General features: G+C 38.2%; 3 protein-coding genes across 3 annotated transcripts; 1 reads left to right on the forward strand and 2 right to left on the reverse strand.

Annotated features, from left to right (window-relative positions):
* Positions 1–2321: 2321 nt before the first annotated feature.
* Positions 2322–8122, reverse strand: LOC117295543 (potassium/sodium hyperpolarization-activated cyclic nucleotide-gated channel 2-like). The gene is made up of 10 exons (XM_033778240.1): positions 7551–8122; positions 7005–7200; positions 6361–6597; positions 5996–6145; positions 5268–5486; positions 4655–4801; positions 4198–4441; positions 3714–3808; positions 3032–3207; positions 2322–2490 (listed from the first exon to the last, which is right to left on the reverse strand). Exons 1-10 carry the CDS (start codon positions 8120–8122, stop codon positions 2322–2324), a joined length of 2205 nt encoding a protein of 734 aa, XP_033634131.1.
* A 1260-nt stretch (positions 8123–9382) lies between these two features.
* On the reverse strand, positions 9383–13544 carry LOC117295797 (sperm-associated antigen 8-like). Its single transcript, XM_033778555.1, has 4 exons — positions 13333–13544; positions 12054–12240; positions 11262–11485; positions 9383–10485 (listed from the first exon to the last, which is right to left on the reverse strand). Exons 1-4 carry the CDS (start codon positions 13405–13407, stop codon positions 10363–10365), a joined length of 609 nt encoding a protein of 202 aa, XP_033634446.1. The 5' UTR covers positions 13408–13544; the 3' UTR covers positions 9383–10362.
* Positions 13545–13819: 275 nt separating this feature from the next.
* LOC117295270 (coiled-coil domain-containing protein 112-like) lies at positions 13820–23331 on the forward strand. The gene is made up of 13 exons (XM_033777825.1): positions 13820–13914; positions 15228–15373; positions 15841–15962; positions 16743–16832; positions 17212–17287; positions 18264–18447; positions 19102–19188; positions 19660–19809; positions 20544–20684; positions 21208–21303; positions 21423–21668; positions 22217–22332; positions 22770–23331. The coding sequence occupies exons 1-13, from the start codon at positions 13903–13905 to the stop codon at positions 22798–22800; spliced, it is 1497 nt and encodes a 498-aa protein (XP_033633716.1). The 5' UTR covers positions 13820–13902; the 3' UTR covers positions 22801–23331.
* The last annotated feature ends 94 nt before the right edge of the window (positions 23332–23425 follow it).

The following is a 23425-nucleotide window of genomic DNA, read 5'->3' on the forward strand; positions in this document are numbered from 1 at the left end:
CGTGAAACAAAACGCGATAAAACTGACAATAATGTTCCCCTATATATGTTTCAACAGATATATACAAAAATATTTGGGAAACCAGCTGAGCAGTTGAGCATGTGCTTACAAATACCAAACAGTGAAGGGAACACTATAAGATGGCAAGCGAAGAAGTCAAACACATGAACAGATTACCCCAGATTTCAACACCCATTCTCGAATTAGACGTGTAGAAATATACACGGACCTATTCTTTGTTGTATATTTATATACGGACAAAAAAGTTTTTTTTAAACAAAAGGCGCATAAACTTAAAGAGGGAAACGTACATTTCTACTGGAACGTGTCAAAGGGCACCAAGGAAATTTCCACGGTCATTGCATTGAGGTAAATGCCTATAAGTATCAGTGCTTAACAGAAAGCCGGCCACCCTTGTAGTTGACACATTAAATGCCACTTTGACCGGGTCATTATTATTTCACAATAGCTGTTGTTTGTTCACATGCTTACCTTGGCTGATGCAGGTATGACACTTGATTCACCTTGCAATAACGTTTCTTGGCCGTCCCTTCATTTGCATGATAAACGCCTGCGAAGCATGCACCAACTCCGTTAACAAACACCGTTCCTGTTATTCCTGTGAGCGGTATTTATTTTCCACGCAACTCATTATTTCCAGGGGGGTCGTCCATCAGAACACAACTGGTGGTACCACCAGTTTGGGTGTTTATGGTGGCCGCCCACCTCTAGTCAATTTTAATTCAAACTCAAGTGGAAAAAAGTGGCGTGGTGTTGTTTGATGCGAATAGTTTACCATGGCCTTCTGGGATACCTCTGCGCCTTTCACTTTGGGACGAAGTAATGTTCGTGACCATACATTCAAATTCCAGCCAATCAACAAAGGCCATTCTCAGACCAGGTGTTAATGTTTTACCAAATGAGGGCAATCACTGCGCCTTTCACGTTGGGACGCAGTAACGTTAAGGAGCATCCATTCAACTTCCAGCCAATCAACAAAGCCCATTCTCGGAACAGGTGTTAATTGTTTACCAAATAAGGGCAATCACTGCGCCTTTCACGTTGGGACGAAGTAGAGTTCGGGCGCATACATTCTACTTCGTCCAGCCAATCAACAAAGCCCATAGTCAGAACATGTGTTAATTGTTTACAAATTGTGGACAATGCTCACGTGTAGGTGATTGAATAGCTGTCACTCAAAGTGGTAATTATGTCATGTAGATTCTGTCCTTAGCTGATGAACAATGTCTGAGCTTATTTCGTTGATCTAAAAGGATACCGTAAATGTATACATAATTTCAAATCACTTGACATCATGTTTACTAACTATTATACGTTATTTATTGTTTTAATTCGGAAATTAGGTTAGCAATCTAGTTGTGTGATTTTCTATTGCTTCTAAATAATGAGGTCACTTTTGTCCTGACTGTTCGTAGAGTGTACATTTATTTATACACAATACTTTTTTTTCCTTCAAACAACCAAAATATGTCATGGTTTTCCACATGACCACAAACCATACAAACATAACTGGAAAAGTGCGTATTCAGTTTGATAAGATAATTATTTGGTTTCTAAAACATGAAGTTTTAAATGATTTTTTTTTCTTTTCCGGATCGTAAACAAAAGAAAGTATACAACATTGATAATGTCGATGCTGCTGTCATTAATGCATTGATAATTAATTTCTAAGTCAAGGTACGTTAGCCTACAAATTGCATTCGTTTTATTAATGTTATCGCTCGCGAGAAAATTATGATATTTCTTTTTTATTAACAACATTGTTTTGCTTCTAATCTTTTTCTGTTCATACTTAAATTTAAATGCAAAATTAAGCAGTCGTATTACTTTTGCTTGTGAGCCTTATTTGATTTTGTTTTCTTGATCGATTAAATAGGCAAACAGCTATTATTTTTTTGGTGACTATACGTTCATTGTTTATGTTAAAGTTACAATAGACCCACATCTTCAATGATTTTTCTTTTTTTAAACCATATCGCACCTTTTGCTGAATCAGGAACCGAGCGCATTCAAGATGTTATTCTAAATGCCAAAATAATGCCAGAATATTATTATAAAAAAAGTGTAGTTGAGTTCAATTTCTAAAACCCTTTGAAAACCGACCTTGTTATTCATATAACGCCAATTGGTTTGAGTCAGTCAAATGCAATACTTTATCATACTGTTGTGATTATTTCGCTGAATGTGTCCTCAATTTTTTAGCCACTGTCGATTTTCTATAGACGCCACTGAATATAAAGTATTACATGAAATATAATTGATTGAAAACGAGTTAATTGCCATTCTACATAGCACCACCATCATACGGGTGACGGGTGTCTATATGAGGCATTGTTGCCGAGGGAATCACCACCGATCGGGAAAGATTGGTTTTGAGTCGTGTCGGCTGATGGACCTTCATTTACTTGTAGAATTTCCTCCATCGAATCATGTTCAAACTCTTCATGTCTTTTCTCGTTTTCAGTTTCTCTGAAATTACCAAATAATAAAGATGTTGCAGGAACATGACAGTATATACAACTTTCCCGTGAATGGTACACTTTTACATGTGCCTGTCTCTTGAATAAGTAGCCTAAACAAACGGTTCAATATAGCTCTATCTCGACCCAAAGTGGCATTTTGAGTTGATGGTTATACTGCTCACCAAGCTGCTTCAAGCACGGTGTAAGTTTGGCAAGACCAGGTGCTCAATTACATAAAACGCTAATATTCATCAATTAATTATTCAAATACCACCACACTGTAGTTTATTTTTATTTTTTACATCAATTACATTTTGGGTTAGCAATTAAGCATGATGCTTGCCTGATAAAATTTGCAAGATTATTGAATCGGTATCTGGATTATGTTTCGTCAAATTTCAAGGTAGAGCCAACAGTGAATAGTGAACTGGGAATTGGGAGCTGTAACTTACCTCTGAATCCTCAGATTTGCCGATACAATGGATATATAGGGACTTCCCCTCAACTTTACATACAATAACCCGATTGTAAAGCATTTTGATACTTACCTTACTATTGTTACAGAGTCCGGAATTTCAAACAAGCGCTCTGTACTTTTTGACTTGGATGAGTTTTGACCACTCAAAGCAGAGACCAGCGCACTTGAAGGCCTTCCTATTTTTTCCAGACGTTTTATTGCAACTTCTATCATTGTTTTCCGGACTGAGGGAAATTCCGTCAGAACCTGTAGTAAACAATGAACATTTTTATGTCCTTTCGAGATTACGGCAAAATTGAATATTGAATAAACCTCTGGTAAAGAAGTTTCAGTTGTTGAGCCTTCAGCTGAAGAAACTTTTGGCGTAGAGCTTTCAGTTGTAGAACTTTTAGTTGTAGAAACTTCTGGTGCAGAAATGTTTTGTTTGTTTGCTTGTTTGCTTGTGCAGAAATGTTTTGTTTGTTTGCTTGTTGGGGTGTTTGTTCATTTGTTTGCTTTTAGTTTTTTTAGGGGGGAGGGCAAGATCAGACAATATGACACAACTTAAAAGTAGTAAAACAACTCGTGAATTAAATATAAAAGTATCTCGACTGAGCCACCCTTTGTCATATATTGGTAGTTAAGAGGGCTTTACATCAGTGTTGTAGCTTGACCAATTTTAGTGGCGGGCTCTAAATCCAATTTAGTTCACCGAGCTTGGGCGAGCGGAAAATTATTCATAAGTTCAGAGGCGAATGAGGAGCAATATTTACCTGTTGAAAGTGTTCGACAGAGAGTGAATAGAGAGAGCAGTATGTGTCGGTGCGTATGCTGGCAACCCGCTTCTCGTGGGTCAGCAAACAAATTTCTGTCGAGAATTAAAATGTTGATCAGTAAAGGTTTATAATTAGTTTTAAATAGACTTTCTAATCTTGAGGGTCAATATAGACTGAAACGCTTTTCTTGACAAAAGTGTCCACCAAAAGAAACTGGAAAACTGTATTAATATATCCTAAACCTAAAATTGTCATCTTTTGAAATCGTTTGTAAACACAGATAAAAGTCTGAACTATATCATCCCTGACTATAGACCTTTATCACGGTGCACTGCCATCTTGAATTTCTCCCATTGATATCAAACCGAGGCTGGAAGAACAAATAATAGTCTGGCTCCTAATTGCAAAATGATTATCAGCATTCATTATTGTTGTGGAGCGGGGAACGTGGCCAGCATGATAAAGGTCTGTTGAATCTCACCTCCAAAATATGAGCCATCACTTAAAGAAGTCGCAACCTCTCCATCTGAGGTGATGACATCGACCACGCCCTGCTGAATAAAGAACATCCTGTCCCCGTAGGTCCCCTCCCTAATGATGTAATCGCCAGGCTGGAACACTTCAAACTTTAGTAGAATCACAACGCGAGAGACGAAGTTGGGATCGGCAACGCTGAAGAACGGTACGCATGCCACGAGTTCGCGGCAGTTGTAGTTAGCAACGTCCTGGGAAAAACAAAGGCGAAGTGTGTTAGGAATGATTAGTGTTTAATGAACAGAATACTAAAACAATTGCAAAGTCACATAAAACTATATGCAGTAATCAACCGGTGGGGTGAGAAGACTACGATTTATATCAACCAAGTTATAATACACGAATCGGTTTGTTTGGCAAAAGACGTGCCCGCTAAAGCAAAAGAGACCGATACGAAAACTAACCTCTCTGAGTTTGACTGAGATCTCATCGAAAATGACTGACTCGGTGAACATCTTGCCATGGTAACGGTAGTCGTAGTAATCAGTGATGCGTTCTCTCATTTCACTCGGTAATCTGCGGTAGGCCATGTACTCCTCGACTTGTTTCAACTGTAAAACAGGAGGAAAGTAGATTCTGTGAGCTGCAGTGACTGGATCTCCACGTTCAACATGTTATTGCGGGCAAGCCCTTGGTGGTGAACGGAGCTCCGCTGGGCCCAGACTGCGCGTGTTAGTAGGCTGCCTTTTTACTTTAGCAACATCATCACCAGCGACAGTCGACAATTCGGACACGGCTTAATCATTGCTAAGAATAGAAGACAACAAATCTTGCTATAGCAAGTAAGCTAAATGGGTAAGGAATATTTGTGCTTTTGAACCCTTCTCTGGACTGCGTATTTAGGGTAGGTTAGGTCCATACCGACTCCTGAGATTTGTTCTCTGCCCAACGCAAAAGGATATCCGACAAAATGATGAGAACATGATATATTTTGGATGTGACTTTACCATGACTTAGCTGGCGTTCATTAATATGTTTACTCAAAGAAAATACCCCTGTTTGCCTAATCATTTTTACCTTTTCACGGTACTGTCTGCTAGACGAGTCCATTGACTGAATGAGGTTTGTTGCGTGCCCGATGAAGAGAGCGAAACACGAGGCACCAGAGATCATACTTGCCATGGTGAGCCACAAATCAGTCAAACTTTGTGGCGGGAAACGACCGTAGCCAATACAGAGCATGTGCGACATTGCTTTGAATAAAGCCCACGTGTACTGCTCCCACCAATGGGCGTCCTGTTTCATTGAAAATATAGCAAAAGTGAAACCAAGTTTCATAACGATGCTGTTTGTGTCTTTCTTTGGATATATGCCTCGAAATTGCACGGTTTCCTTTTACTTTGCGAACTAACATGGTCGGCCATTTTGTGGAGTCAAAAATCGACTCCCCAAATTGGAGTGCTGTGTTAGTTCACAACGTATATACGGAAAATCGTGCAATTTCGAGGCATATTTATGTCTACTTTCAAAACATCCATTTATGATAATTTATTCATGAATGGTCAAGACCACACCCACCGCAAGATTATTGGTACTCCATTATATAATAATTTATTCATGAATGAACAAAACCACATCCTCCATGAGATTTCTGATACCACCATTATGGGATAATTTCTTCATGAATGAGCAAAACAAGGTTATTGGTACTCCCATTATATAATCTTTTAGAAATGAATGATGAAAGATGTTGATACCCACCCCTATATTATAATTTATTCATGAATAATTAAGATCACACCCACCACAAGGTTATTGATGGAGACCCAGCTGTCTTGAGGAAACTCCTGCAGCATCGGAACCAGAAACTGCAGACAGCCGTTCCAGTGACCAATCAGGAGCATTATGCAGATTAAATTGCCGATTCGGATCACTGCCCCGGCAACATCAAACACCTGCATGCAATGATTGCAATCATGAAAGTCGTCCATTTGACGTTTTTTTCTCTCTCTTCACATTAATAGTCACTACACAATGAATTTATTGCATTTTAATAGTGATAATCATTAATAGGCAGATGGGTAAAACCAAAATTAATATATTTTGTCCCCGATGCAAGTTTTAATCTATTAAAAGGTTTAAGCTGAGCCTATATAATTAGAAAGCGCACCTGTTCCCATTGTCGAACGAATCGCATCAGCCTGGAGAGACGAAGCAACCTAACCAAACTAAGAAGCTTGGCTAATCTCAAGACGCGTAGAGCTTTCGAGACTTCGTATAGATGGTTTCCTGATGATCCACCATTCACAGCCATGAAGATGCAATCCATGGGGATGGATGAGATGAAATCAATGATGAACCACGTCTTCAAGTAGTGGATGGCAATCTTCTTTGGTTTTAGAATTACCTGAAATGAATCATGACATTAGCGTCGATATCCCCAGTATTGAAGCTTAGAATCAGGTCACTTCGTTCGTTGACCACTTCGTACCACGGACACTTCGTTCCGTTTGGACACTTCGTAGGCCTTCCTGTTCGTACCCTGTACACTTCGTATCTTCTTACCGTACGAAATGACCAGGTTCAAAGTTACCCGAAGGTACGAAGTGACCAAGGTACGAAGTGACAAAGGGTGACACCCTAGAAAAAGTATATTGGACTTTTGTATTTATTATTAGTTTTACCATGTTGATCTTTCCTAGTGTTCAGTAAAAATATATAGAGATGGACAAAAACTGCACTATGGAGATGCATTTTTATCATGAACACAAATTTAAGGAACACAGCCCAATTTAAGGAGATCGGTTTATATACCTGTTCGGATGTGTTCGGATCCATATACCCACTTCTCATATTGATGATGACGTCCAGTATGAATAAACTATCTGACCCACAGTTGAAGATCGTCCACAGCCTGCTCGGCTCCGTGTGGTAGAAGAATGCAATAATAACGGGCAGGCTCACCAAGTTGCATATCAGAAGCATCACCATTAGGAGATCCCAGTAGAATCTTCAAGACAAGTTAAACACAAGTTGTAACACAACTGCTTTAAACATTTTTTGGGGGTTGAACATTAGAAATTGACTGAAGTGGGACTTGAACCTGCGGCCTCCGGATTAACGCGACAGTGCTCTATGAGCCATCTAGTGATGGCAGTCTCCCCAACTGCTTTGATCTCTTGAGACAACTCGGCTCACAAATAGTCCAAGTGTCAGTCTCAAAACGATTTCCCCGATTCTTAATTGAACTCGGTAATAATCAGAGAAATAATTTAATACATGTTCTCAGGAAAACGAGATTATATAGCTTGCCATAAGACACAGTCTTAGCTGATTATGAAACAACTTATAATGGCCTACTTAAATGCACTGCAGGGGTGAACGATAAGAAACCCAGCAGCTTTGAGACGCTTCATCTCCTTCTTGATTCCATTGGTGCTCCCAAACAACTTCATGGACAGCCTGTTATCAGTCGGCTGGAGCATCGTCCACAGCTGCCGTCTTATGAAGGTGTTCTTCAGCCCGGTTTCGTCGCTGTTGCCCGGCGGTTTTGGTATCCCGAGTAGAGACATGCTTTCCCTGATTGAGTCCTTGCTGTCGTGCTTAGGTTTAGCATGGTCCATCAACATCTCTACGTTCTTCATGTCGAAGGCAACATGGCTGACACCCTTGCTGCTCCCCTTGTCTGTTGATGATCTGGAACCGCCTTGATGGCTGGTCGAGGCACCTGGTTGAGGTTTTTCGACCATGGAGGGGATCCGCTTTGAGGATGCTTCTGGGCCCTGTGCGTATAACACGTCCATTCCTTCTGTGGCCATGGCAGGAACATTTGATTTGTGTTCCTTAGGTGAGGCATAATCAACCGGTGTTACCTTGTTGGACCGTAACGCAACCGATAAAGGTGGAGGATTGTTGCTGGTCCCCGGGTCCATTTCCACCCTCTGATGGTTGCAGTTGATAGGCCAAACCAGTAAAGTTAAAAGCCACTGTCCACACCTCCAGTCTACATCATCTCTCTGCCAAAACTGCGTTATCGGCACCAAGCCATGAACTTGGAAATATCAACAACACAGAGCCTAGCTACACCGCACTGTTTACCAGCTATTTACGCGCGCGTTCTGTTAAGGACTACGTCACAAAGTATTCAGTCAGCTGCGTCACAACTTTTGTTTGACCGCGCAGGTTTTAAGTGCAGGGCTTTACCTAGACTCGATTCAAGTCCCGTTCTCGTGCGGGAGGTCAAATCATACCCACTGCCGTCAAAATGTAGCTATTGTTGTCCCGAGAATGTGAGGAACAGGTTTGGGAATGCAGAACATCACAAAACAATAGTTTTTTTAGATTGGCACGGGATTGGGACTTGAGTCAAGTCTAGGCTTTACAGGTGGCAGGACTCAACTCTCTAAATGCTCAATTGGGAATAAGTTTTGAAATAAAAAAAACTTGTAGGCCTATGTTTGATGAGTAACGAAATTTCGCATCTCGAACTATCACTTCCTGCGGATTGTACACTTTTGGAAATCAAGGCTTTTGTTATAAAATGAACTTGATTTGTCAAATGTTTTAAAAGTAGAATATTATATGCCTCGACAAAATGTGTGTGGTGTTCCTTTTACCTCGAGAACAAAGACGGCATGCCATATGGTGGAGTCAGCATTAATGTTTTCTAAAATTCCCTGTCATTTCAGTGTTGTGATTAGAGGCCATTGGTGAATGTAAAGTGGGTGGGCGTGGTTTATAATGAAAGTTAGTGACCCACCGGGCGAAGAAATTTTCAAACTACAAACAACCGCCAAAAATAAAGGACAAACTCAACTTCGCCTGCGGCGTCCGAATAAATAGGCCTATGTCCCTTGTTTTGAGCAATAATCCAGCAATCCGCTGTCCCGTCGGAAAATCTGTCAACCAGAGATTCCGTCCCCATATGGGAAATTAACATGGGCTGCTGGAGGATGGTTCGAAAGAGGGATCAGAAGACGTTTGTACACAGTTTGCCGTAGGGGGGGGGGGGGGACATAATCTCATGCCACACCGGCCATAATAGAGACTGCGAAAACCGTAAATTCTGCAGGCCAACCCTATATCATCGAATTGGCAAAAGAATAATGAAATAAACAACTCTCTTGTTGCAGTACTTAATCAAACGCTCTTTAACCAATGCAATTTTGTATGCAAACATTTATTTTGAGTAATTACCAATAGTAATGTTGTCTTTAATGGAGATTGCCTGGAACTGGTTGCCAATAATTCATTGCCCCCTGTGACATATGGCCTTATATGTTTATGACAACACATGCTTAGAAAAGAATAGGTCAGCATTGTTTTCCGCATAATAACAATGGGACTAACAAAGTAATTGGTTATAAAAAAACCCCCATTTAATTGAGCTATTAAAATGATTGATAATTTATTCTTTTATTACAACCACAAAATGCACATATGGGCGGATAGCTTGCAAACAAAAGTAGATGCCCATGGTCATGGTTTTTGTATTTATATGCCCAGGCATGGATACAAGTCAACCTATAAAATCAAGCATACACTGTTCATAATATGAATATAGCCGTTAACAAATGGATGCCATGTAGTACAATTCTATCAAAAATTATTAATATAAAAGTGCACTTAATGCAGAGTCCGTAGTATGAGTATCAGACACCAAGATAATTATTTTCTTATCAAACAAAATAATATTGCCAACATTTTCATAGACATGCTTGAGCACCAAAAAACACTTCAGCACAACAAAATTATGCTCTGCACCAGAATGAGGTGGGGACAAAATCATGTGAAGCATCCTCAAATTAGTATACATGACTCCTATACTAAATTTTGAGTGTTGCAGCAGTATACATGTACATGTAATAGCGAACTATAGGATGACACCTGATGTGTATTCCACCAATCAAATGACAAGGATCTGTGTGTTTTGTAAAACTCAAAATAAATTACCCTCATAACAAAAACATTCACGTGCACCTATTTTTACATCAAAATGACAATGATAGTATAACCACTAAAATTGTACATTTACTGACCAGACAGTTCTCAAAAGATTTGTATTTTCTCAACATGTGCACCTTTTTTTTACAATAAAATACAACAAAAATAAAAACGCTAATATTGTACATTTACTGACAAGACAATTCTATAATAGTTCTAGGAGACCGAATCACATCCACGGGTAGCCTTCCTTGTCATAGGGTTGCGCCTCATTGAAGTACTCATCGATGGGTTTACTGAAGGATGTGTTCTTTCTGAAGGGTGTATCTAATGTCTTCTCTTGTGTCACGCCCTGTGGAGAAAAAAATAGGGAAGGGAGAGGTTATTAGGGGTAGAGAGATGATGAGTCAATAAGCCATTTGTGAGTAAAATTTGAATAATTAATTTCTGGTACAACGACTTGCTAGGTTACAAGTTACCCCTTAAATTTAAATTCTTCAAGAGAGTCAGTTGCAATATTACATGATCAATCGTAATAATCTTTTGTTAAGTTTGATAAAGAGACAACGAACACCCACACACAATTTTGAATGAATGTGTTTGGCACAAGGCCACAAAGGTTTGCTCATTTGGAGGTTGCTTAACAAAAGCTTGCTGATCGATGAACTGATATTCCGTTTTTAAACAGTCAAGATTGTAGGATGGAGGGAAACATGCATCGGGCCAGGAGTTACAATTGATGCAGCATGTTGAATGAAGCTGTTGGAATGGTTCATTGTTCTACATGTATTAAGCAAAGCAAGAGTGTATGAGTGAGAAGAAGCAGAAAGCCTGGGCAATTTCATGGGTCTGTTTACCGTAAGCAAAGAATAAGCACTTACGGAAGCAGGGAATTCTGTGCTTAGGTCAAGCGTATTTCACAGGTAAGCAGGGATTTTTTGCTTGTGCGCATGCAAACGTCACATTACTAGGCATTCTTCACTTACACAGCTAGCACAGAAATTCGGTGATTGTGCAGAATTTGGCGGTAAGCAGAGTCATGAACATGGGCCCAGGTTTCACACTCAAACATCCTGCTGGAAGAACCAGGCAACTATAAATGAATAGAAAAGGAGAGTATAGACTTACAGGTATTTTTTGTTTGTGTTGAGTCCAGAAGGTGATGGGTTGCTCGTTAGCAACATTGTGCTCCATCTCAGGGGGTGGAAGCTCCGAAACAAATCCCTCCACGTCAAAGTCCTTCTGGGTGACTGATTTGTATTCGGGCATTGGTGGAGGTTCCTCCGCCTCTTCTTGTAGTTCCTTGGCAACCCGGGCATACAACGCTCGCTCCGTTAACTCCTTCTTCTTCCCTGAGAGGTACAAAATTAAATGAGTTATTTCCAAAAGAATCTATGACTTTGTCTTACCTGAAAGATACAGAATTTCATGAAAGAAACTATTACAAAATTTACCCCAGTCCAGTCAGTTTCCCTTGTGGTTTATTACTCGATATTTTAACTAGAGATTTGTGCATCCCCTTAAGGTGAGCCCCTCGGCTGCAATTTCCCAGGTTGTATCATAAACTTTGGTGTGATTTCTGGCTAAATGCAGACATGTTGAATGGCTTCTGACTGGTACCTTAACAATGATTTTGACAAATTAGGGAGATCCCTAACAAAGGGCTAAATTGCTCAGCTGTTAGAGTGTTTGCAGATTAATCTGGAGGTTGCAGGTTAAAGTAATTTTGTCTTTGTTCAACCCACCACTAATCAAGAATTTATAACACATACGAATGTTTGTCTTTGCATACACTACAGAGCAAATTATATCGGGCACCATCTGTACGCAGTGTCCACTGTGTCAAAAACTAGTTATCTGTCTTTGATAAGAAACATTGTTTCATTGTGTGCCTGAGCAGGGTTTTACATTCAAGCTTACCTCCAGTTCGGACTTTGAGTTTTGGTGGCAACATGTAGGATTCCGTGCATGTTGATAGAGGGGTACCCTGTCCCTCATGGGTTGGTGTGGACAGGATTGATTTGTGGCCATCTTTGAATGGAAGCGATTTGTTTTCATATTTCATGCTGTTGGGAAGTGAGTCGAGGCTTCGTTCTTGAACTTGACGCTGTCACATGAGGAGAGATTGAGAGAAAAATACAAATGTTTAAGGCCCAATATCTTGGATGCGTCAATAATCAATCAGATAATAAACTTACAACACTATAATAGCTGCGATGATCGTAAACGTCAATCCTCTGTCGAGAGGATTGAGTGTTACGATCTACGCAACTAACACTACAGTAATGTGTAATTTCAAAATCTTCAATTATGTTAAATCTTTGTTGATATTGAGAGTATTTCAGGAAAGTTTCCGTATGGCGCCACCACTTTTTGATTCGAAATGAAACAATATATAGTATCTAATTTACCTCAATGAGAATGAGATATATCCCTTTTGTAAAAATGAGTGAAAAAGTGGTGGCGTGACTGATATGGAAAGTTATCCGTATTTCAGATGAAAACATTTCTCTGGAGGATAGGAATTTAGGATATATTAATCTTAATCTGAATCGGTAGAGTACATAATGTTATTATCATGGAAACATCACATCGACTTTTAATAAATTAAACAACTTTAAAATTAAAGAAAACAATTAAATGAAGAAATTTCATTTTTAATTAGCAGTCATCAGTAAGATAGGGACTATATTTAGAATTTAGGCCTAGTATTTTTTAGCTTGTTTTCATCGTAATTAATTAGGGGCCTATTCATAAATCATAACAAACTTCATTATTTTGTTTTAAAATATGACTTAAAATAAGTTAAATTAAATAATATAAGCCAAGCGAACATTGAATTTTGACTTTTTTGTAAACTTTACTAAAAAAACTGAATTAAATTAAACTTCAAGCTATGACCGCTATTTGTTGAATTATTTTAACAATATATTCAAACCAAAAAGATCAATTTACTCAGCTAGAAAGTCATAAGAACATAACAAGAAATTAAGGAATTAGGCCTGACATAGTTTTATAAACACATGTCACAGTCACTGTCAGGCTGACATATCCCCACTTGTGTGGAAGGATAGGATTCAGCTATCCTTGGCCACACAAGTGGGGCTAAGGTTGACAGTGACTGTCAGTGTCAGCATGGTCAGTGTCAGTGCCGCGCCTACTCTGTTACTACAGTGTTTCAATGGGTGAATTTGCTTACCTCCTCAACCCAATTTTCTAACAAGCATTTTCCTTCGGAATTATAAATTGTTCTGGACGGATTGAGACCGGACATGTTGGAAGTAAAATTGCACTGTTTGCCTGTCGTTGATCAGAACACTTTCAATATGAAAACTTCTTACAGATGACACGCAAAATCAAGTGTTTTTACACGTCAAAATGCACATAAATTTAACCGTGCACGGCTATGGATGATTACTGTTGCTATGCCAGTGCACAAGGTCAATAGTCATGCTTGGGAGATCAGGTCACCCACTTTCCAACAACATAAAATATTAACTTTGCATTTTGATAAAATATTAAAATAAAAAGATACATTTTGTACTTAAAAATATATAATAGAGCAAATATAATTACTTATTATGGTTTTTGGAAAATAATGTAATAAAATATAAATTTTTGAACCACTTTGAATTAAATACATCGGGAAAATTCCTGTTCATTTTTTAGATTTGTTTGATGTCGGCTGCTTGCTGCAAACTGCAAGTGGTATTTTGGTACTGACTTGATCTAGTTTTCCCTTGGAAGTTTCCCTTTGTTTTTGAATGAAATGTCATCAAAGGTACGATACCTTATTTATTCTAGTGGTTGTATATCTACACGGTTAAAATTTATCTACCTGTAGGATATTGCATGTTAAACTGTAGCCCCACTTGTGTGGCCAAGGTCCAAGGATAGCTGAATCCTAACCCTACTTACTACTAAAGGAGTCGGCTATCCTTGGCCACACAAGTGGGGCTAGTTAAACTGAAGATATATTTTTGTAAACAAAATGGAATGGTCTCACTCTCCTCAGTCATATTATTATAGTTATTACTACAGTCATGTGTAAGTAAGCTGTAAGTTAATCAATTTTGTAAGTAGGGGCCTGTTGCAGTGCTATGTTATTGTATATTGGGGTTTTTATGATGGATGTTTTATTGTTGTAATAAAATAAGTAGTTACACTCGATTTCAACTGGGTGGGTTGAATATGATTAGACTATAGACCTGTGGTTATTTCACCAACTTTTCTAGTTGCGATAACGTAACCCTCCTGCCGACGGCGTAGCCAGAGGCTCCGCCGTCGGCAGGAGGGTTACGTTATCGCAACTACAACTTTTATATCAGGATAACTGCATATTTAATTTATTATTAATATTATTATTATTTATTACACTTTACACATACAATTACAACATGTAATTGTATGTGCAAAGTGTAATAAATAATAGTAATAATAATTAATAGTAATTGCAACATTCATAGAGCGCTAAATACGGATGTTTCTAAGGGCTATAACCAGATTGACAATGATTTAAAAGTGTCCAATGTGTTGAATGTGGGTGGGTAGCTTGTTCCAAAGTGTTACTGTTGGAGCTATGACTGAAAAGGCCCGATCGCCGTAGCGTTTGATGGTGCGGGGTTAATCATGTTAATCATGAACGTAGTAGAACTGGCTGGGGTTTTCTAGACTTGTGGACAAGTCGTTAAATGTCTGTTGCAGTGAGCACCGCCACAACTCGACTATCTCACCGCGTGGGACCATTAACGACTTGTTCACAATTTTAGGGTCTTTCCTTTGTAAATAATTTTGACATTCAAATAATTTAATGTAATATAATTTTGATGTGTTTTGGCAGCAATGTCTCATCGCAACAGTGAAAGTGTAAAAAAAAAAAATAATAATATTCTTTATCACCGATGTAAGAATAAAGATTATTAATATAAATTAATAATCATTTGGTGTCACTGATGTTGATTAACTTTTCACAATCTCTTCTGTACAACTACAACAAGAAGGGATGTGAGCATTGTTAACATTTGCAAGTTATTCTATAATAACAATTATATTCACAAATGTACAACTAATGCTGACAAGTACCTTTCATATCAGGGGGCAACAAACTCTAGACCGACCAAGATGAAAGGTAAAGAACTAGGAGGGGGAGATACAAAGACAGCAGGATCTTCTCAGAAGACGAAGACAGAAAATGCCAAGAAAGTAGAAACCCTCAGGGAGATCGAACAAATGGAGCAAAAGTAGGTAGTTGTTTTCACAAGATTCAGCAGAGTATCTTTTATAAATGTGCCATGAACTGATTTTTTAGGAAATATAAATATCAGTTCCTTATTAATCAACTACATAAATTTTGAGGTGAAATCTTAAATACAAACGTGAGGGAACAAGGTAGCTAATACTTTTTGTTACCTAATCAGTTTTGGATCCCAATTTAGTTTTACACCATACTAGATCTGTGACTATTCTAAACTTGTCATTTATTTCTTTTCAACAAAATTCTGCGCATGACACTGCCAAAAACTCATGCACCCAAAGAGGCTGTATGTGGATCAGAATAAAAACTTAAACGTTGGTACTCATTGCTCTAGGAATATTTCACCCCATTTGGACTAGGTTTGTCAGTTTGAAAAAACTAAATAAAAATGTCCTGCCACAAAAACCAAACAAACTATTTTAAAAGTAAATAATTTGTTTTTGAACTTTTTAGGATCAATAGTTTGGACAGAGAGAAAAGCACCAATCTGTACAGCAAGCGAAGTGATTTCCGCAAGCTGTTTTGCACTTTAGAAGAACAGGAATTAAAGATGAATAGCGACCGGAAAGCTGAAAGTAAGTAACTTTGTAAAAACTTGTCACAATACATTCTCCTACTTTTTGACCATACAGTCTCATTCTCTCATGGTTTTGAATGATTTCCTGTGCCAGTCAGCAATATGACAGTGACAACATACACTCAACTCTCATACTGTTTGACCATTCAATATCATCTACTGTGGTTTTTGAGTGACAGATAAACTATGCTAGCCTACAGTATGAAACTATGTGGTTAATGTATCTCTACACAGTTCACAGTCAACCTTCCTACTGTTTGACCATTCAATATCATCTACTGTGGTTTTGAGTGACAGATCAACTATGCTAGCCTGCAGTATGAAACTATATGGTTAATGCATTAATACACATTTCAGAGTCAACCTTCCTACTGTTTGACCATTCAATCTCATCCACTGTGGTTTTGAGTGACTATGCTGCAGAAGCCTGCATTTTGATACAATGTGTTGATTGCATCTGTGCACAGTACACGGTCAACCCTCTCAATTTTGACCATCCAATCATCGAATTGTGTGTGGTTTTGAGTGACAGAACTATGTTAGCCTGCAATTTGATACTGGGCTGAATTCATCTCTACAAAAGTTTACGGTCAACCCTCCTACTGTCTGACCTTTAATCTCATCCACTGTGTATGCCAGCCTGTAATTTGATATGCCAATAAAGTCAACTGATTGATAATTGTAATTCTTTACAATTTGGGTTTTCAATATTTTATAATTTTGGATTTTGGTTTATAATATCTTCACATCATTATTAATAAATTAATGTTTTTTGCAGAAGCTCGACTAGTGCAGCAGCTGAATAAGATGCGAGGCACTGTCACTAAGTTCCAACGTCAACTACGCGATGTGAAACCAACACCTGAATGCAAGTAGAAAAATACAATGCTAGAGATCATCAATTTCAATTCATTGCCTTTAGCCCTTGCCTATTTGATGGATATGTTTCATGGCTTCCATATTTTACAAAGACTTAAAAGATTCCAACGTGATCATACATTGCTGAAAACAAAGAAGATTCCATGTGAATTACCAGAACAAAGACAAAAAGACAAAGCAAAGACCTTTAAATTAATAGAAAAGGCAATGCAATAACTACTTGCAGGAAAAAAAAAACATTTTTTGAGAGTGTATAAGCTTTTATTTTTAGTATGATTGGTATAAAGTTCTAATAATGAAAAGTCGGAGGGCAACTATTTAGTGTAAAAGTAACTGTGTTTTATTGTTTATAATTTTATCAATTTCAGTTGTGGAGAAATTGAAAGAGATGATGGAAACAATAGAAGCTATCATGAGGGAGTTCAAAGAACAACAGAGAAAATTGTAAGTCGAGAATATTTATCCAGATACCCAGAAGAATCTTGCATCAACCTACACAAGCTTCATTCTCAATTGGAATTCCTACATTCCAACGCACTGTTTGAAACATTAAAGCCATTGGACACTTTCTGAACAGAACAAAAATTAAAAGTTCACAGATTTACAAATAACTTACAGGGTTTACTGAAGGTAATAGTGAAAGACTTCCCTTGAAATATTATTCCATGAAATGCTTTACTTTTTGAGAATATATTTGAACAATTATCAATTCTCGATATCGAGAATAACAGATTTATTTTAAACACATGTCATGACAAGGCGAAACGTGCGGAAACAAGGGTGGGTTTTCTCGTTATTTTCTCCCGACTCCGATGACCGATTGAGCCTTACTTTTCACAGGTTTGTTATTTTATATATAAGTTGTGATACACGAAGTGTGGGCTTTTGGACAATACTGTTTACCAATGTTTTGCGATTGCTTTAAAGACAGTGGACACTATTGGTAATTGTCAAAGACTAGTCTTCACAGTTGGTGTACCTCAACATATGCATAAAATACCAAAACCTGTGAAAAATTTAGCTCAATCGGTCGTCGAAGTTGCGAGATAATAATGAAAGAAAAACACCCTCGTCATACAAAGTTGTGTGCTCTGTGATGCTTGATTTCGAGACCTCAAATTCTAAACTTGAGGTCTCAAAATCAAATTTGTGGAAAATTACTTCTTTCTCGAAAAGTACGTCACTTCAGAGGGAGCTGTTTCTCACAATGTTTTATACTATCAACCTCTCCCCATTACTGGTAATCAAGAAAGGTTTTATGATGATAATTATTTTGAGTAATTACCAATAGTGTCCACTGCCTTTAACTATCTTCAGTTCTTCTCAGAACCACACATTTAATACATAGCGCATTATTCTTACAACAGGAATGAAGATTTCTCTTAGTAATCATTTATAGTTTTTTTCTCTGCTTTCTCAGATATGAAGAGCTCTTTCGAGAAGAACAGACCTTGAGCCAGGAGGTGACAGCACTGGAGAAGCGTCTTGAATCCTGGGCCCAGGCTCCGCCCGTTACCATACAAACCAAACAGACTAAACCCAAACCAGTGTCTTCTGCAAGGAGCGTCATAGCAGACCTACCTCCTGAAGTGGCAGCGTTTGAGGTGAGGGGACGCATCAATGACTGAAACTGTGTATGCTCTCTGTGTAATCCCCCATTATGAAGTGCCATAAAAATCATTGTTGACATGAAAATGATCTTGCATTAAGTGACTGCAGTTGCAAAATATTAACTTGGTTTAAAGGCCCTGCAGCCGATTTCACAAAATGCTGGGATTAATCCTATCTCGAGTTAGGACGAGTAACCCATCCCAACTTAGGATGGGTTCAATGTGTCCTAACATCTTTGTCAGATATGGAATTGAACTCGTCCCAAGTCCTAAGATTAATCCTAAGTTAGGAAGAGTTTGGTGAAATTGACGGCAGGAAAAGTTTCCCTTTGCACTTGTGATGTAATAAGATATTTGCTCTAGCAATGCAACGGTCATGGGTGTGGAATCCCACCCAAGCGATTTACTTGTGGGTATTTTTTTCACAGAACTTGGGAAAGTACATCAGTATTAAGGCCGGTTTATAGTCGGTCGCCCGATGGTCGCGCGATGGAAATCTTGCGCGCAATCCGGAGACTGAGGCCTAAAAGCCATGTCTTTTTATGATCGTGCATCAAGATTATGGACGCCCGACCATCGTGCGACCGACTTTAACTCGGCCTTTTTGGTTAAATCCAAATTATTATCTGTTTGAACCTTTGGTTACAGAGATTCTTAGTTCAGACTGGCGGACATAAAGGAGGCTGGGATGAGTACGATCAAGGAACATTCCTCAGGATAAGAAACAAATATAAGGTGAGTATCCTCATAAGAAAGTCTGAACCAATCTTGGTAGCTGTCTTCTGTTAATTTCACTGTATTTTATTTCACTTTGGCATTTACGATCAAGGTACATTCCTCAGGATAAGAAATAAACATAAGGTGAGCATTCTGATTAGAAAATCTGATCCAATTTTTAACTAGCTGTCTTCTGTTCATTTCACTGTATTTTATATCCATTGCTTCATTTGTTAATGAGGAAAACTTGAAGAAAATGTTCGCTAGTTGTGTTTAGGAATTATAGAAACTGAAGATATACTTCAGGCATGATTCTTCTGCAGTTCTCATGCTTAATGGTCTAGGGCAAATACTAATCTCTAGCGACGCTTTTGAATTCAGGTTATTAGATAAAAAAACCTTGATAGACATTTAGCCTGTGTATTTAGCCACAGGTTATCTCGAGGTCTGAATGTTACTTCACAATTCCTGATATTTGTATCTCTACAGGGCAAGATAGCATTCCTGGACGAGGCAGCAACCTCCATCCCAGGTCGTAATATCGTTGATGTCCGACAGCACGAGAATTGGTACCAAGAATATCTGTCCTTGATGGAGAAGAAGAAAGATGCTATACAGAAATGGAAGATTGTGAAAGAGGTTGGTTCAGTAGAAAAATTTTTCAAGGTCACCATCTTTAAAGGCAGTGGACACTATTGGTAATTACTCAAAATAATTATTAGCATTAAACCTTATTTGGTAAGGAGTAATGGGGAGAGGTTGATAGTATAAAACATTATGAGAAACAGCTCCCTCTGAAGTAATGTAGTTTTCGAATTAATTAAATTTAAAGAATTAATTTTCCATGAATTTGATTTCCAGACCTCAGATTTAGAATTTGAGGTCTCGACATCAAGCATCTAAACGCACACAACTTCGTGTGACAAGGGTGTTTTTTTCTTTCATTGTTATCTCGCAACTTCGACGACTGATTGAGCTCAAATTGTCACAGGTTTGTTATTTTATGCATATCTTGAGATACACCAACTGTGAAGGCTAGTTGTTGACAATTACCAATAGTGTCCAGTGTCTTTAAGTAAATGTTGTATTCGTCTTAGAAGCTGTTACTTAAAAGCTGGCTATTGTTTTCAAACCAGTAAAACACAGCTCTTTTTTGATTCACTAAACAACTGCATCTGCATACTCAAAGTGTGTACAGATGACCCTTCTGCTTAGCTCTAGATAATATTAACAACAGTTGTACTGCCTGCCTATCAAATAGGGCGAGTCAACCATCATGATAATACTTTTTTTCCCTTAATATCTTCACTATTTCACGTACTCATTTATTACACTTTGTTTTAACCCATGCACTAAAATCTCTTCTGTCTAAGGCCCAGAAAGAGGATCTTTTAACCCAGGCAGCCGTGAATGAAGATGAATTTAAGGAGAAGGAAGAAAGGAAGGCGCAGGCCAGGGTTCGTAAACTTGAAGAAGAGAGAAGAGCGCAATCAGAGAGAATCAATGCTTGGAAGGTAAAGCAGATCTTCTTATGTAAGGGCAAGGCCGGTTTTCTTTAAAGGGCTTGGGTACTTTTTATACGCCTCAAAACACAATTGCCACATATTTACATTACTCTTACACGGTTTAAAGATAATGATGGTAGAAAGCTTCCCTTAATATTACTTGCTGAGGTGCTATTGTTTTTGAGAGATGAGTAAACAATTTCACCAAAATAATTTTTGTCTCTGTGAGACGAAATTTGTTTGAGCATGTACAACGGATTAACCAGACTCTCCTGAAACATCTCTCTGTGATTTTTACTTTTTTTTCTCAAAAACCTGACAAATAATGAAGATGAAACTTCTACTGGTGAATCATATTACATACATCTTCATTCACAGTGAGTTAGGGATTAATCTTATGGCGAAAAACTTGATCTACAAAAGGTGTCAAACCATAGAGCAGCAAAGATGCAATGACGAGCTGCCAAAAACGAGAAAAACATAATATGCCATTTTCTTGCAGTAACTTGATTATTTTCATTTTTTTTAACAGGTTCAGAAGGAACTGAAGAAAGCTATGACAGAAGAGAAGATGATGGAGATGGAGATGAAAAAAGTCAAAGATTTTGAAAAGGAACAACAAAGAAAGGTGAGATGATGATCAAGGGCAGAACTGTTGCTTTTAAGGAGTAAGTATTTGTTTTTCAGTAAAATTAACTTTTAAGTGTGCAACAAAAGCAACTTTAAAGGCTATCTTATAACTTCCAGATGGATGTCAAGAACCGAGTCCAAGAGTACCTCCACCAAAAGCAGGAAGAAGATGCAATCCAGAGAATGGAGGAGGAGGCTAAGAAAGAAATGGAGATGGAGGAGAAGAGGGTCATAGGTCAAGTGGATGTTGCAAGATTCCAGGAGAGAGACCAACGGAAGATTGAGGAGAGACTAGCCAAGGGAAGAGCTAAGGAAGAGGAGGAGAGAAGGAAAGCAAAGAGACTAGCTAAGTTGAAGGGCCAGGTAAAGAGAGATTGAATGAATGAATTATGGAGACAAAATCTACAAAAAAAATTCACTGTAGGAGTGTAGTGAAGAGGCATAGTTTCAGTTTTCCCGCCTTGTGTGCGATCAAGCTCATTTGTACATGTAGTTTCATTTCTGGAATCCAAAATCTCTCTCCGATTCAAATTTCATTGCCGTTCTCTTATAATGACATTGTTGCTATAATGGGGATGATTTAGTCCCAGTGATCTCATACATAGATCTTTTTCAGAAATTCACAATTCATCCATTAGAAATTGGAGCAGAAATATTAATGTTGGTGGTATTGAACAGTATTGTCTCTGGTAATTGAACCCCAATTGTCTGTTTTTTTTTAATAAGTTTTTTTGGTGGGGGGGGGGTGGTGGTTCATGAATGGCTGGTGATCAAGTTTACAAGTTTACAGATCACACATGTCATTTGGGGGTGGAGTAGTAATTAAGATAATGGTATTCATTTTGGAACTATAATTAGTCAATATTTTGTCCTTAAATTTTTACTTCATACAATTTTGTTCATTGTTGTAGGTTGAAGTGCAGGCAGAGCGTGATCCAACGAGGTTGTATAAATTAACAAAAGGAATGAAGGAACGAATGAAAGATACATCATCGTCTGGGGGACCAGTCTTACACATGCCTCACAGGTAACGTCCATGAAAAGACTAGTACAAGTTCTAAATTATCCAATTAGTTTTTCAAAATTAATCATTTGGTGTCATGTGACCAATTTACCCATTTCACCTGGGATGTCATCATCAGAATAATCTTAAGATGCGCCATACTGGTGGGCAATGTCACTGTGCGGGCGTTATTCAGTGAAGTGCGCATTTTAGGCGATGCAGCGTTCACACGTAAACCCATTGCCAACCAAAATGGTGCGCATGACACGGTCGCCGCGTGTGACAAGCATGCAAGGGGTCAATAATATAGACTGTAAGACAATCAGACCTGTACGCTTCGTTTTTTTAAAGGGCAAGGGCAGCAAGGCATTTTCTCCTCGGTAAAGGAGAAAATACAGTTTAAAACTGCAGAGAGCAAAAGTTATTTTATCGAGACTAAATCTGATTTTTCTACCCTACAGAGCCGTACCGTCATGGAGAGCAGGGTTATAAGCAAGGAAGATGAACGCAACTGCTGAAAGAGCATATCTGCACAAGCAATCTCTAGTATTGCTTGCTTTGATAAGTTGGTTTTACTGGCTGCTGTTAAATTGTAGAACCAGAAAGTATATAATCTGTGATGAATCATTAAAAAAAGTTAATAATTACATGTTATGCATCGATGTACTTATTGCTTCTACTACAGAGTAGAGTTTTTTTTTTTTTTTGGGGGGGCTCAAGATTTACACTTTTTGACTGCACAGTTTCAGTATGGTCAGATCAAGGACAATATTAAAATGTTAATAATTTAGCCCATTTCGAACAGCGTACATGTATGCAAGTGGTCTGTACAATGTTTGGAAATGACTGAAAATTAATGGCAAATAATAACTTGTGTGATGAGAAGTACAGCAGCTTTGGATAGTCAAATTGCATTTTAATCCTAAGTAAAAAAACATTGCACTTTTTATCTGCCAAAGTTTGAATATGAGAAGCATAACTGAGTTACTCTTCCTAGATTCAGTATTCCTATGAGGAATTATTCTTCCTATGAGGAATTATTCTTCCTGCATGTACATATTCGCTCCCGATTGTCGGCGATTTCTCAAACACTCGAGCATTTTACTCTGAAGAGTAC

The sequence above is a fragment of the Asterias rubens genome, chromosome 10 (genome assembly GCF_902459465.1).
Source record: "Asterias rubens chromosome 10, eAstRub1.3, whole genome shotgun sequence".
In the NCBI taxonomy this organism is placed as follows: domain Eukaryota; kingdom Metazoa; phylum Echinodermata; class Asteroidea; order Forcipulatida; family Asteriidae; genus Asterias; species Asterias rubens.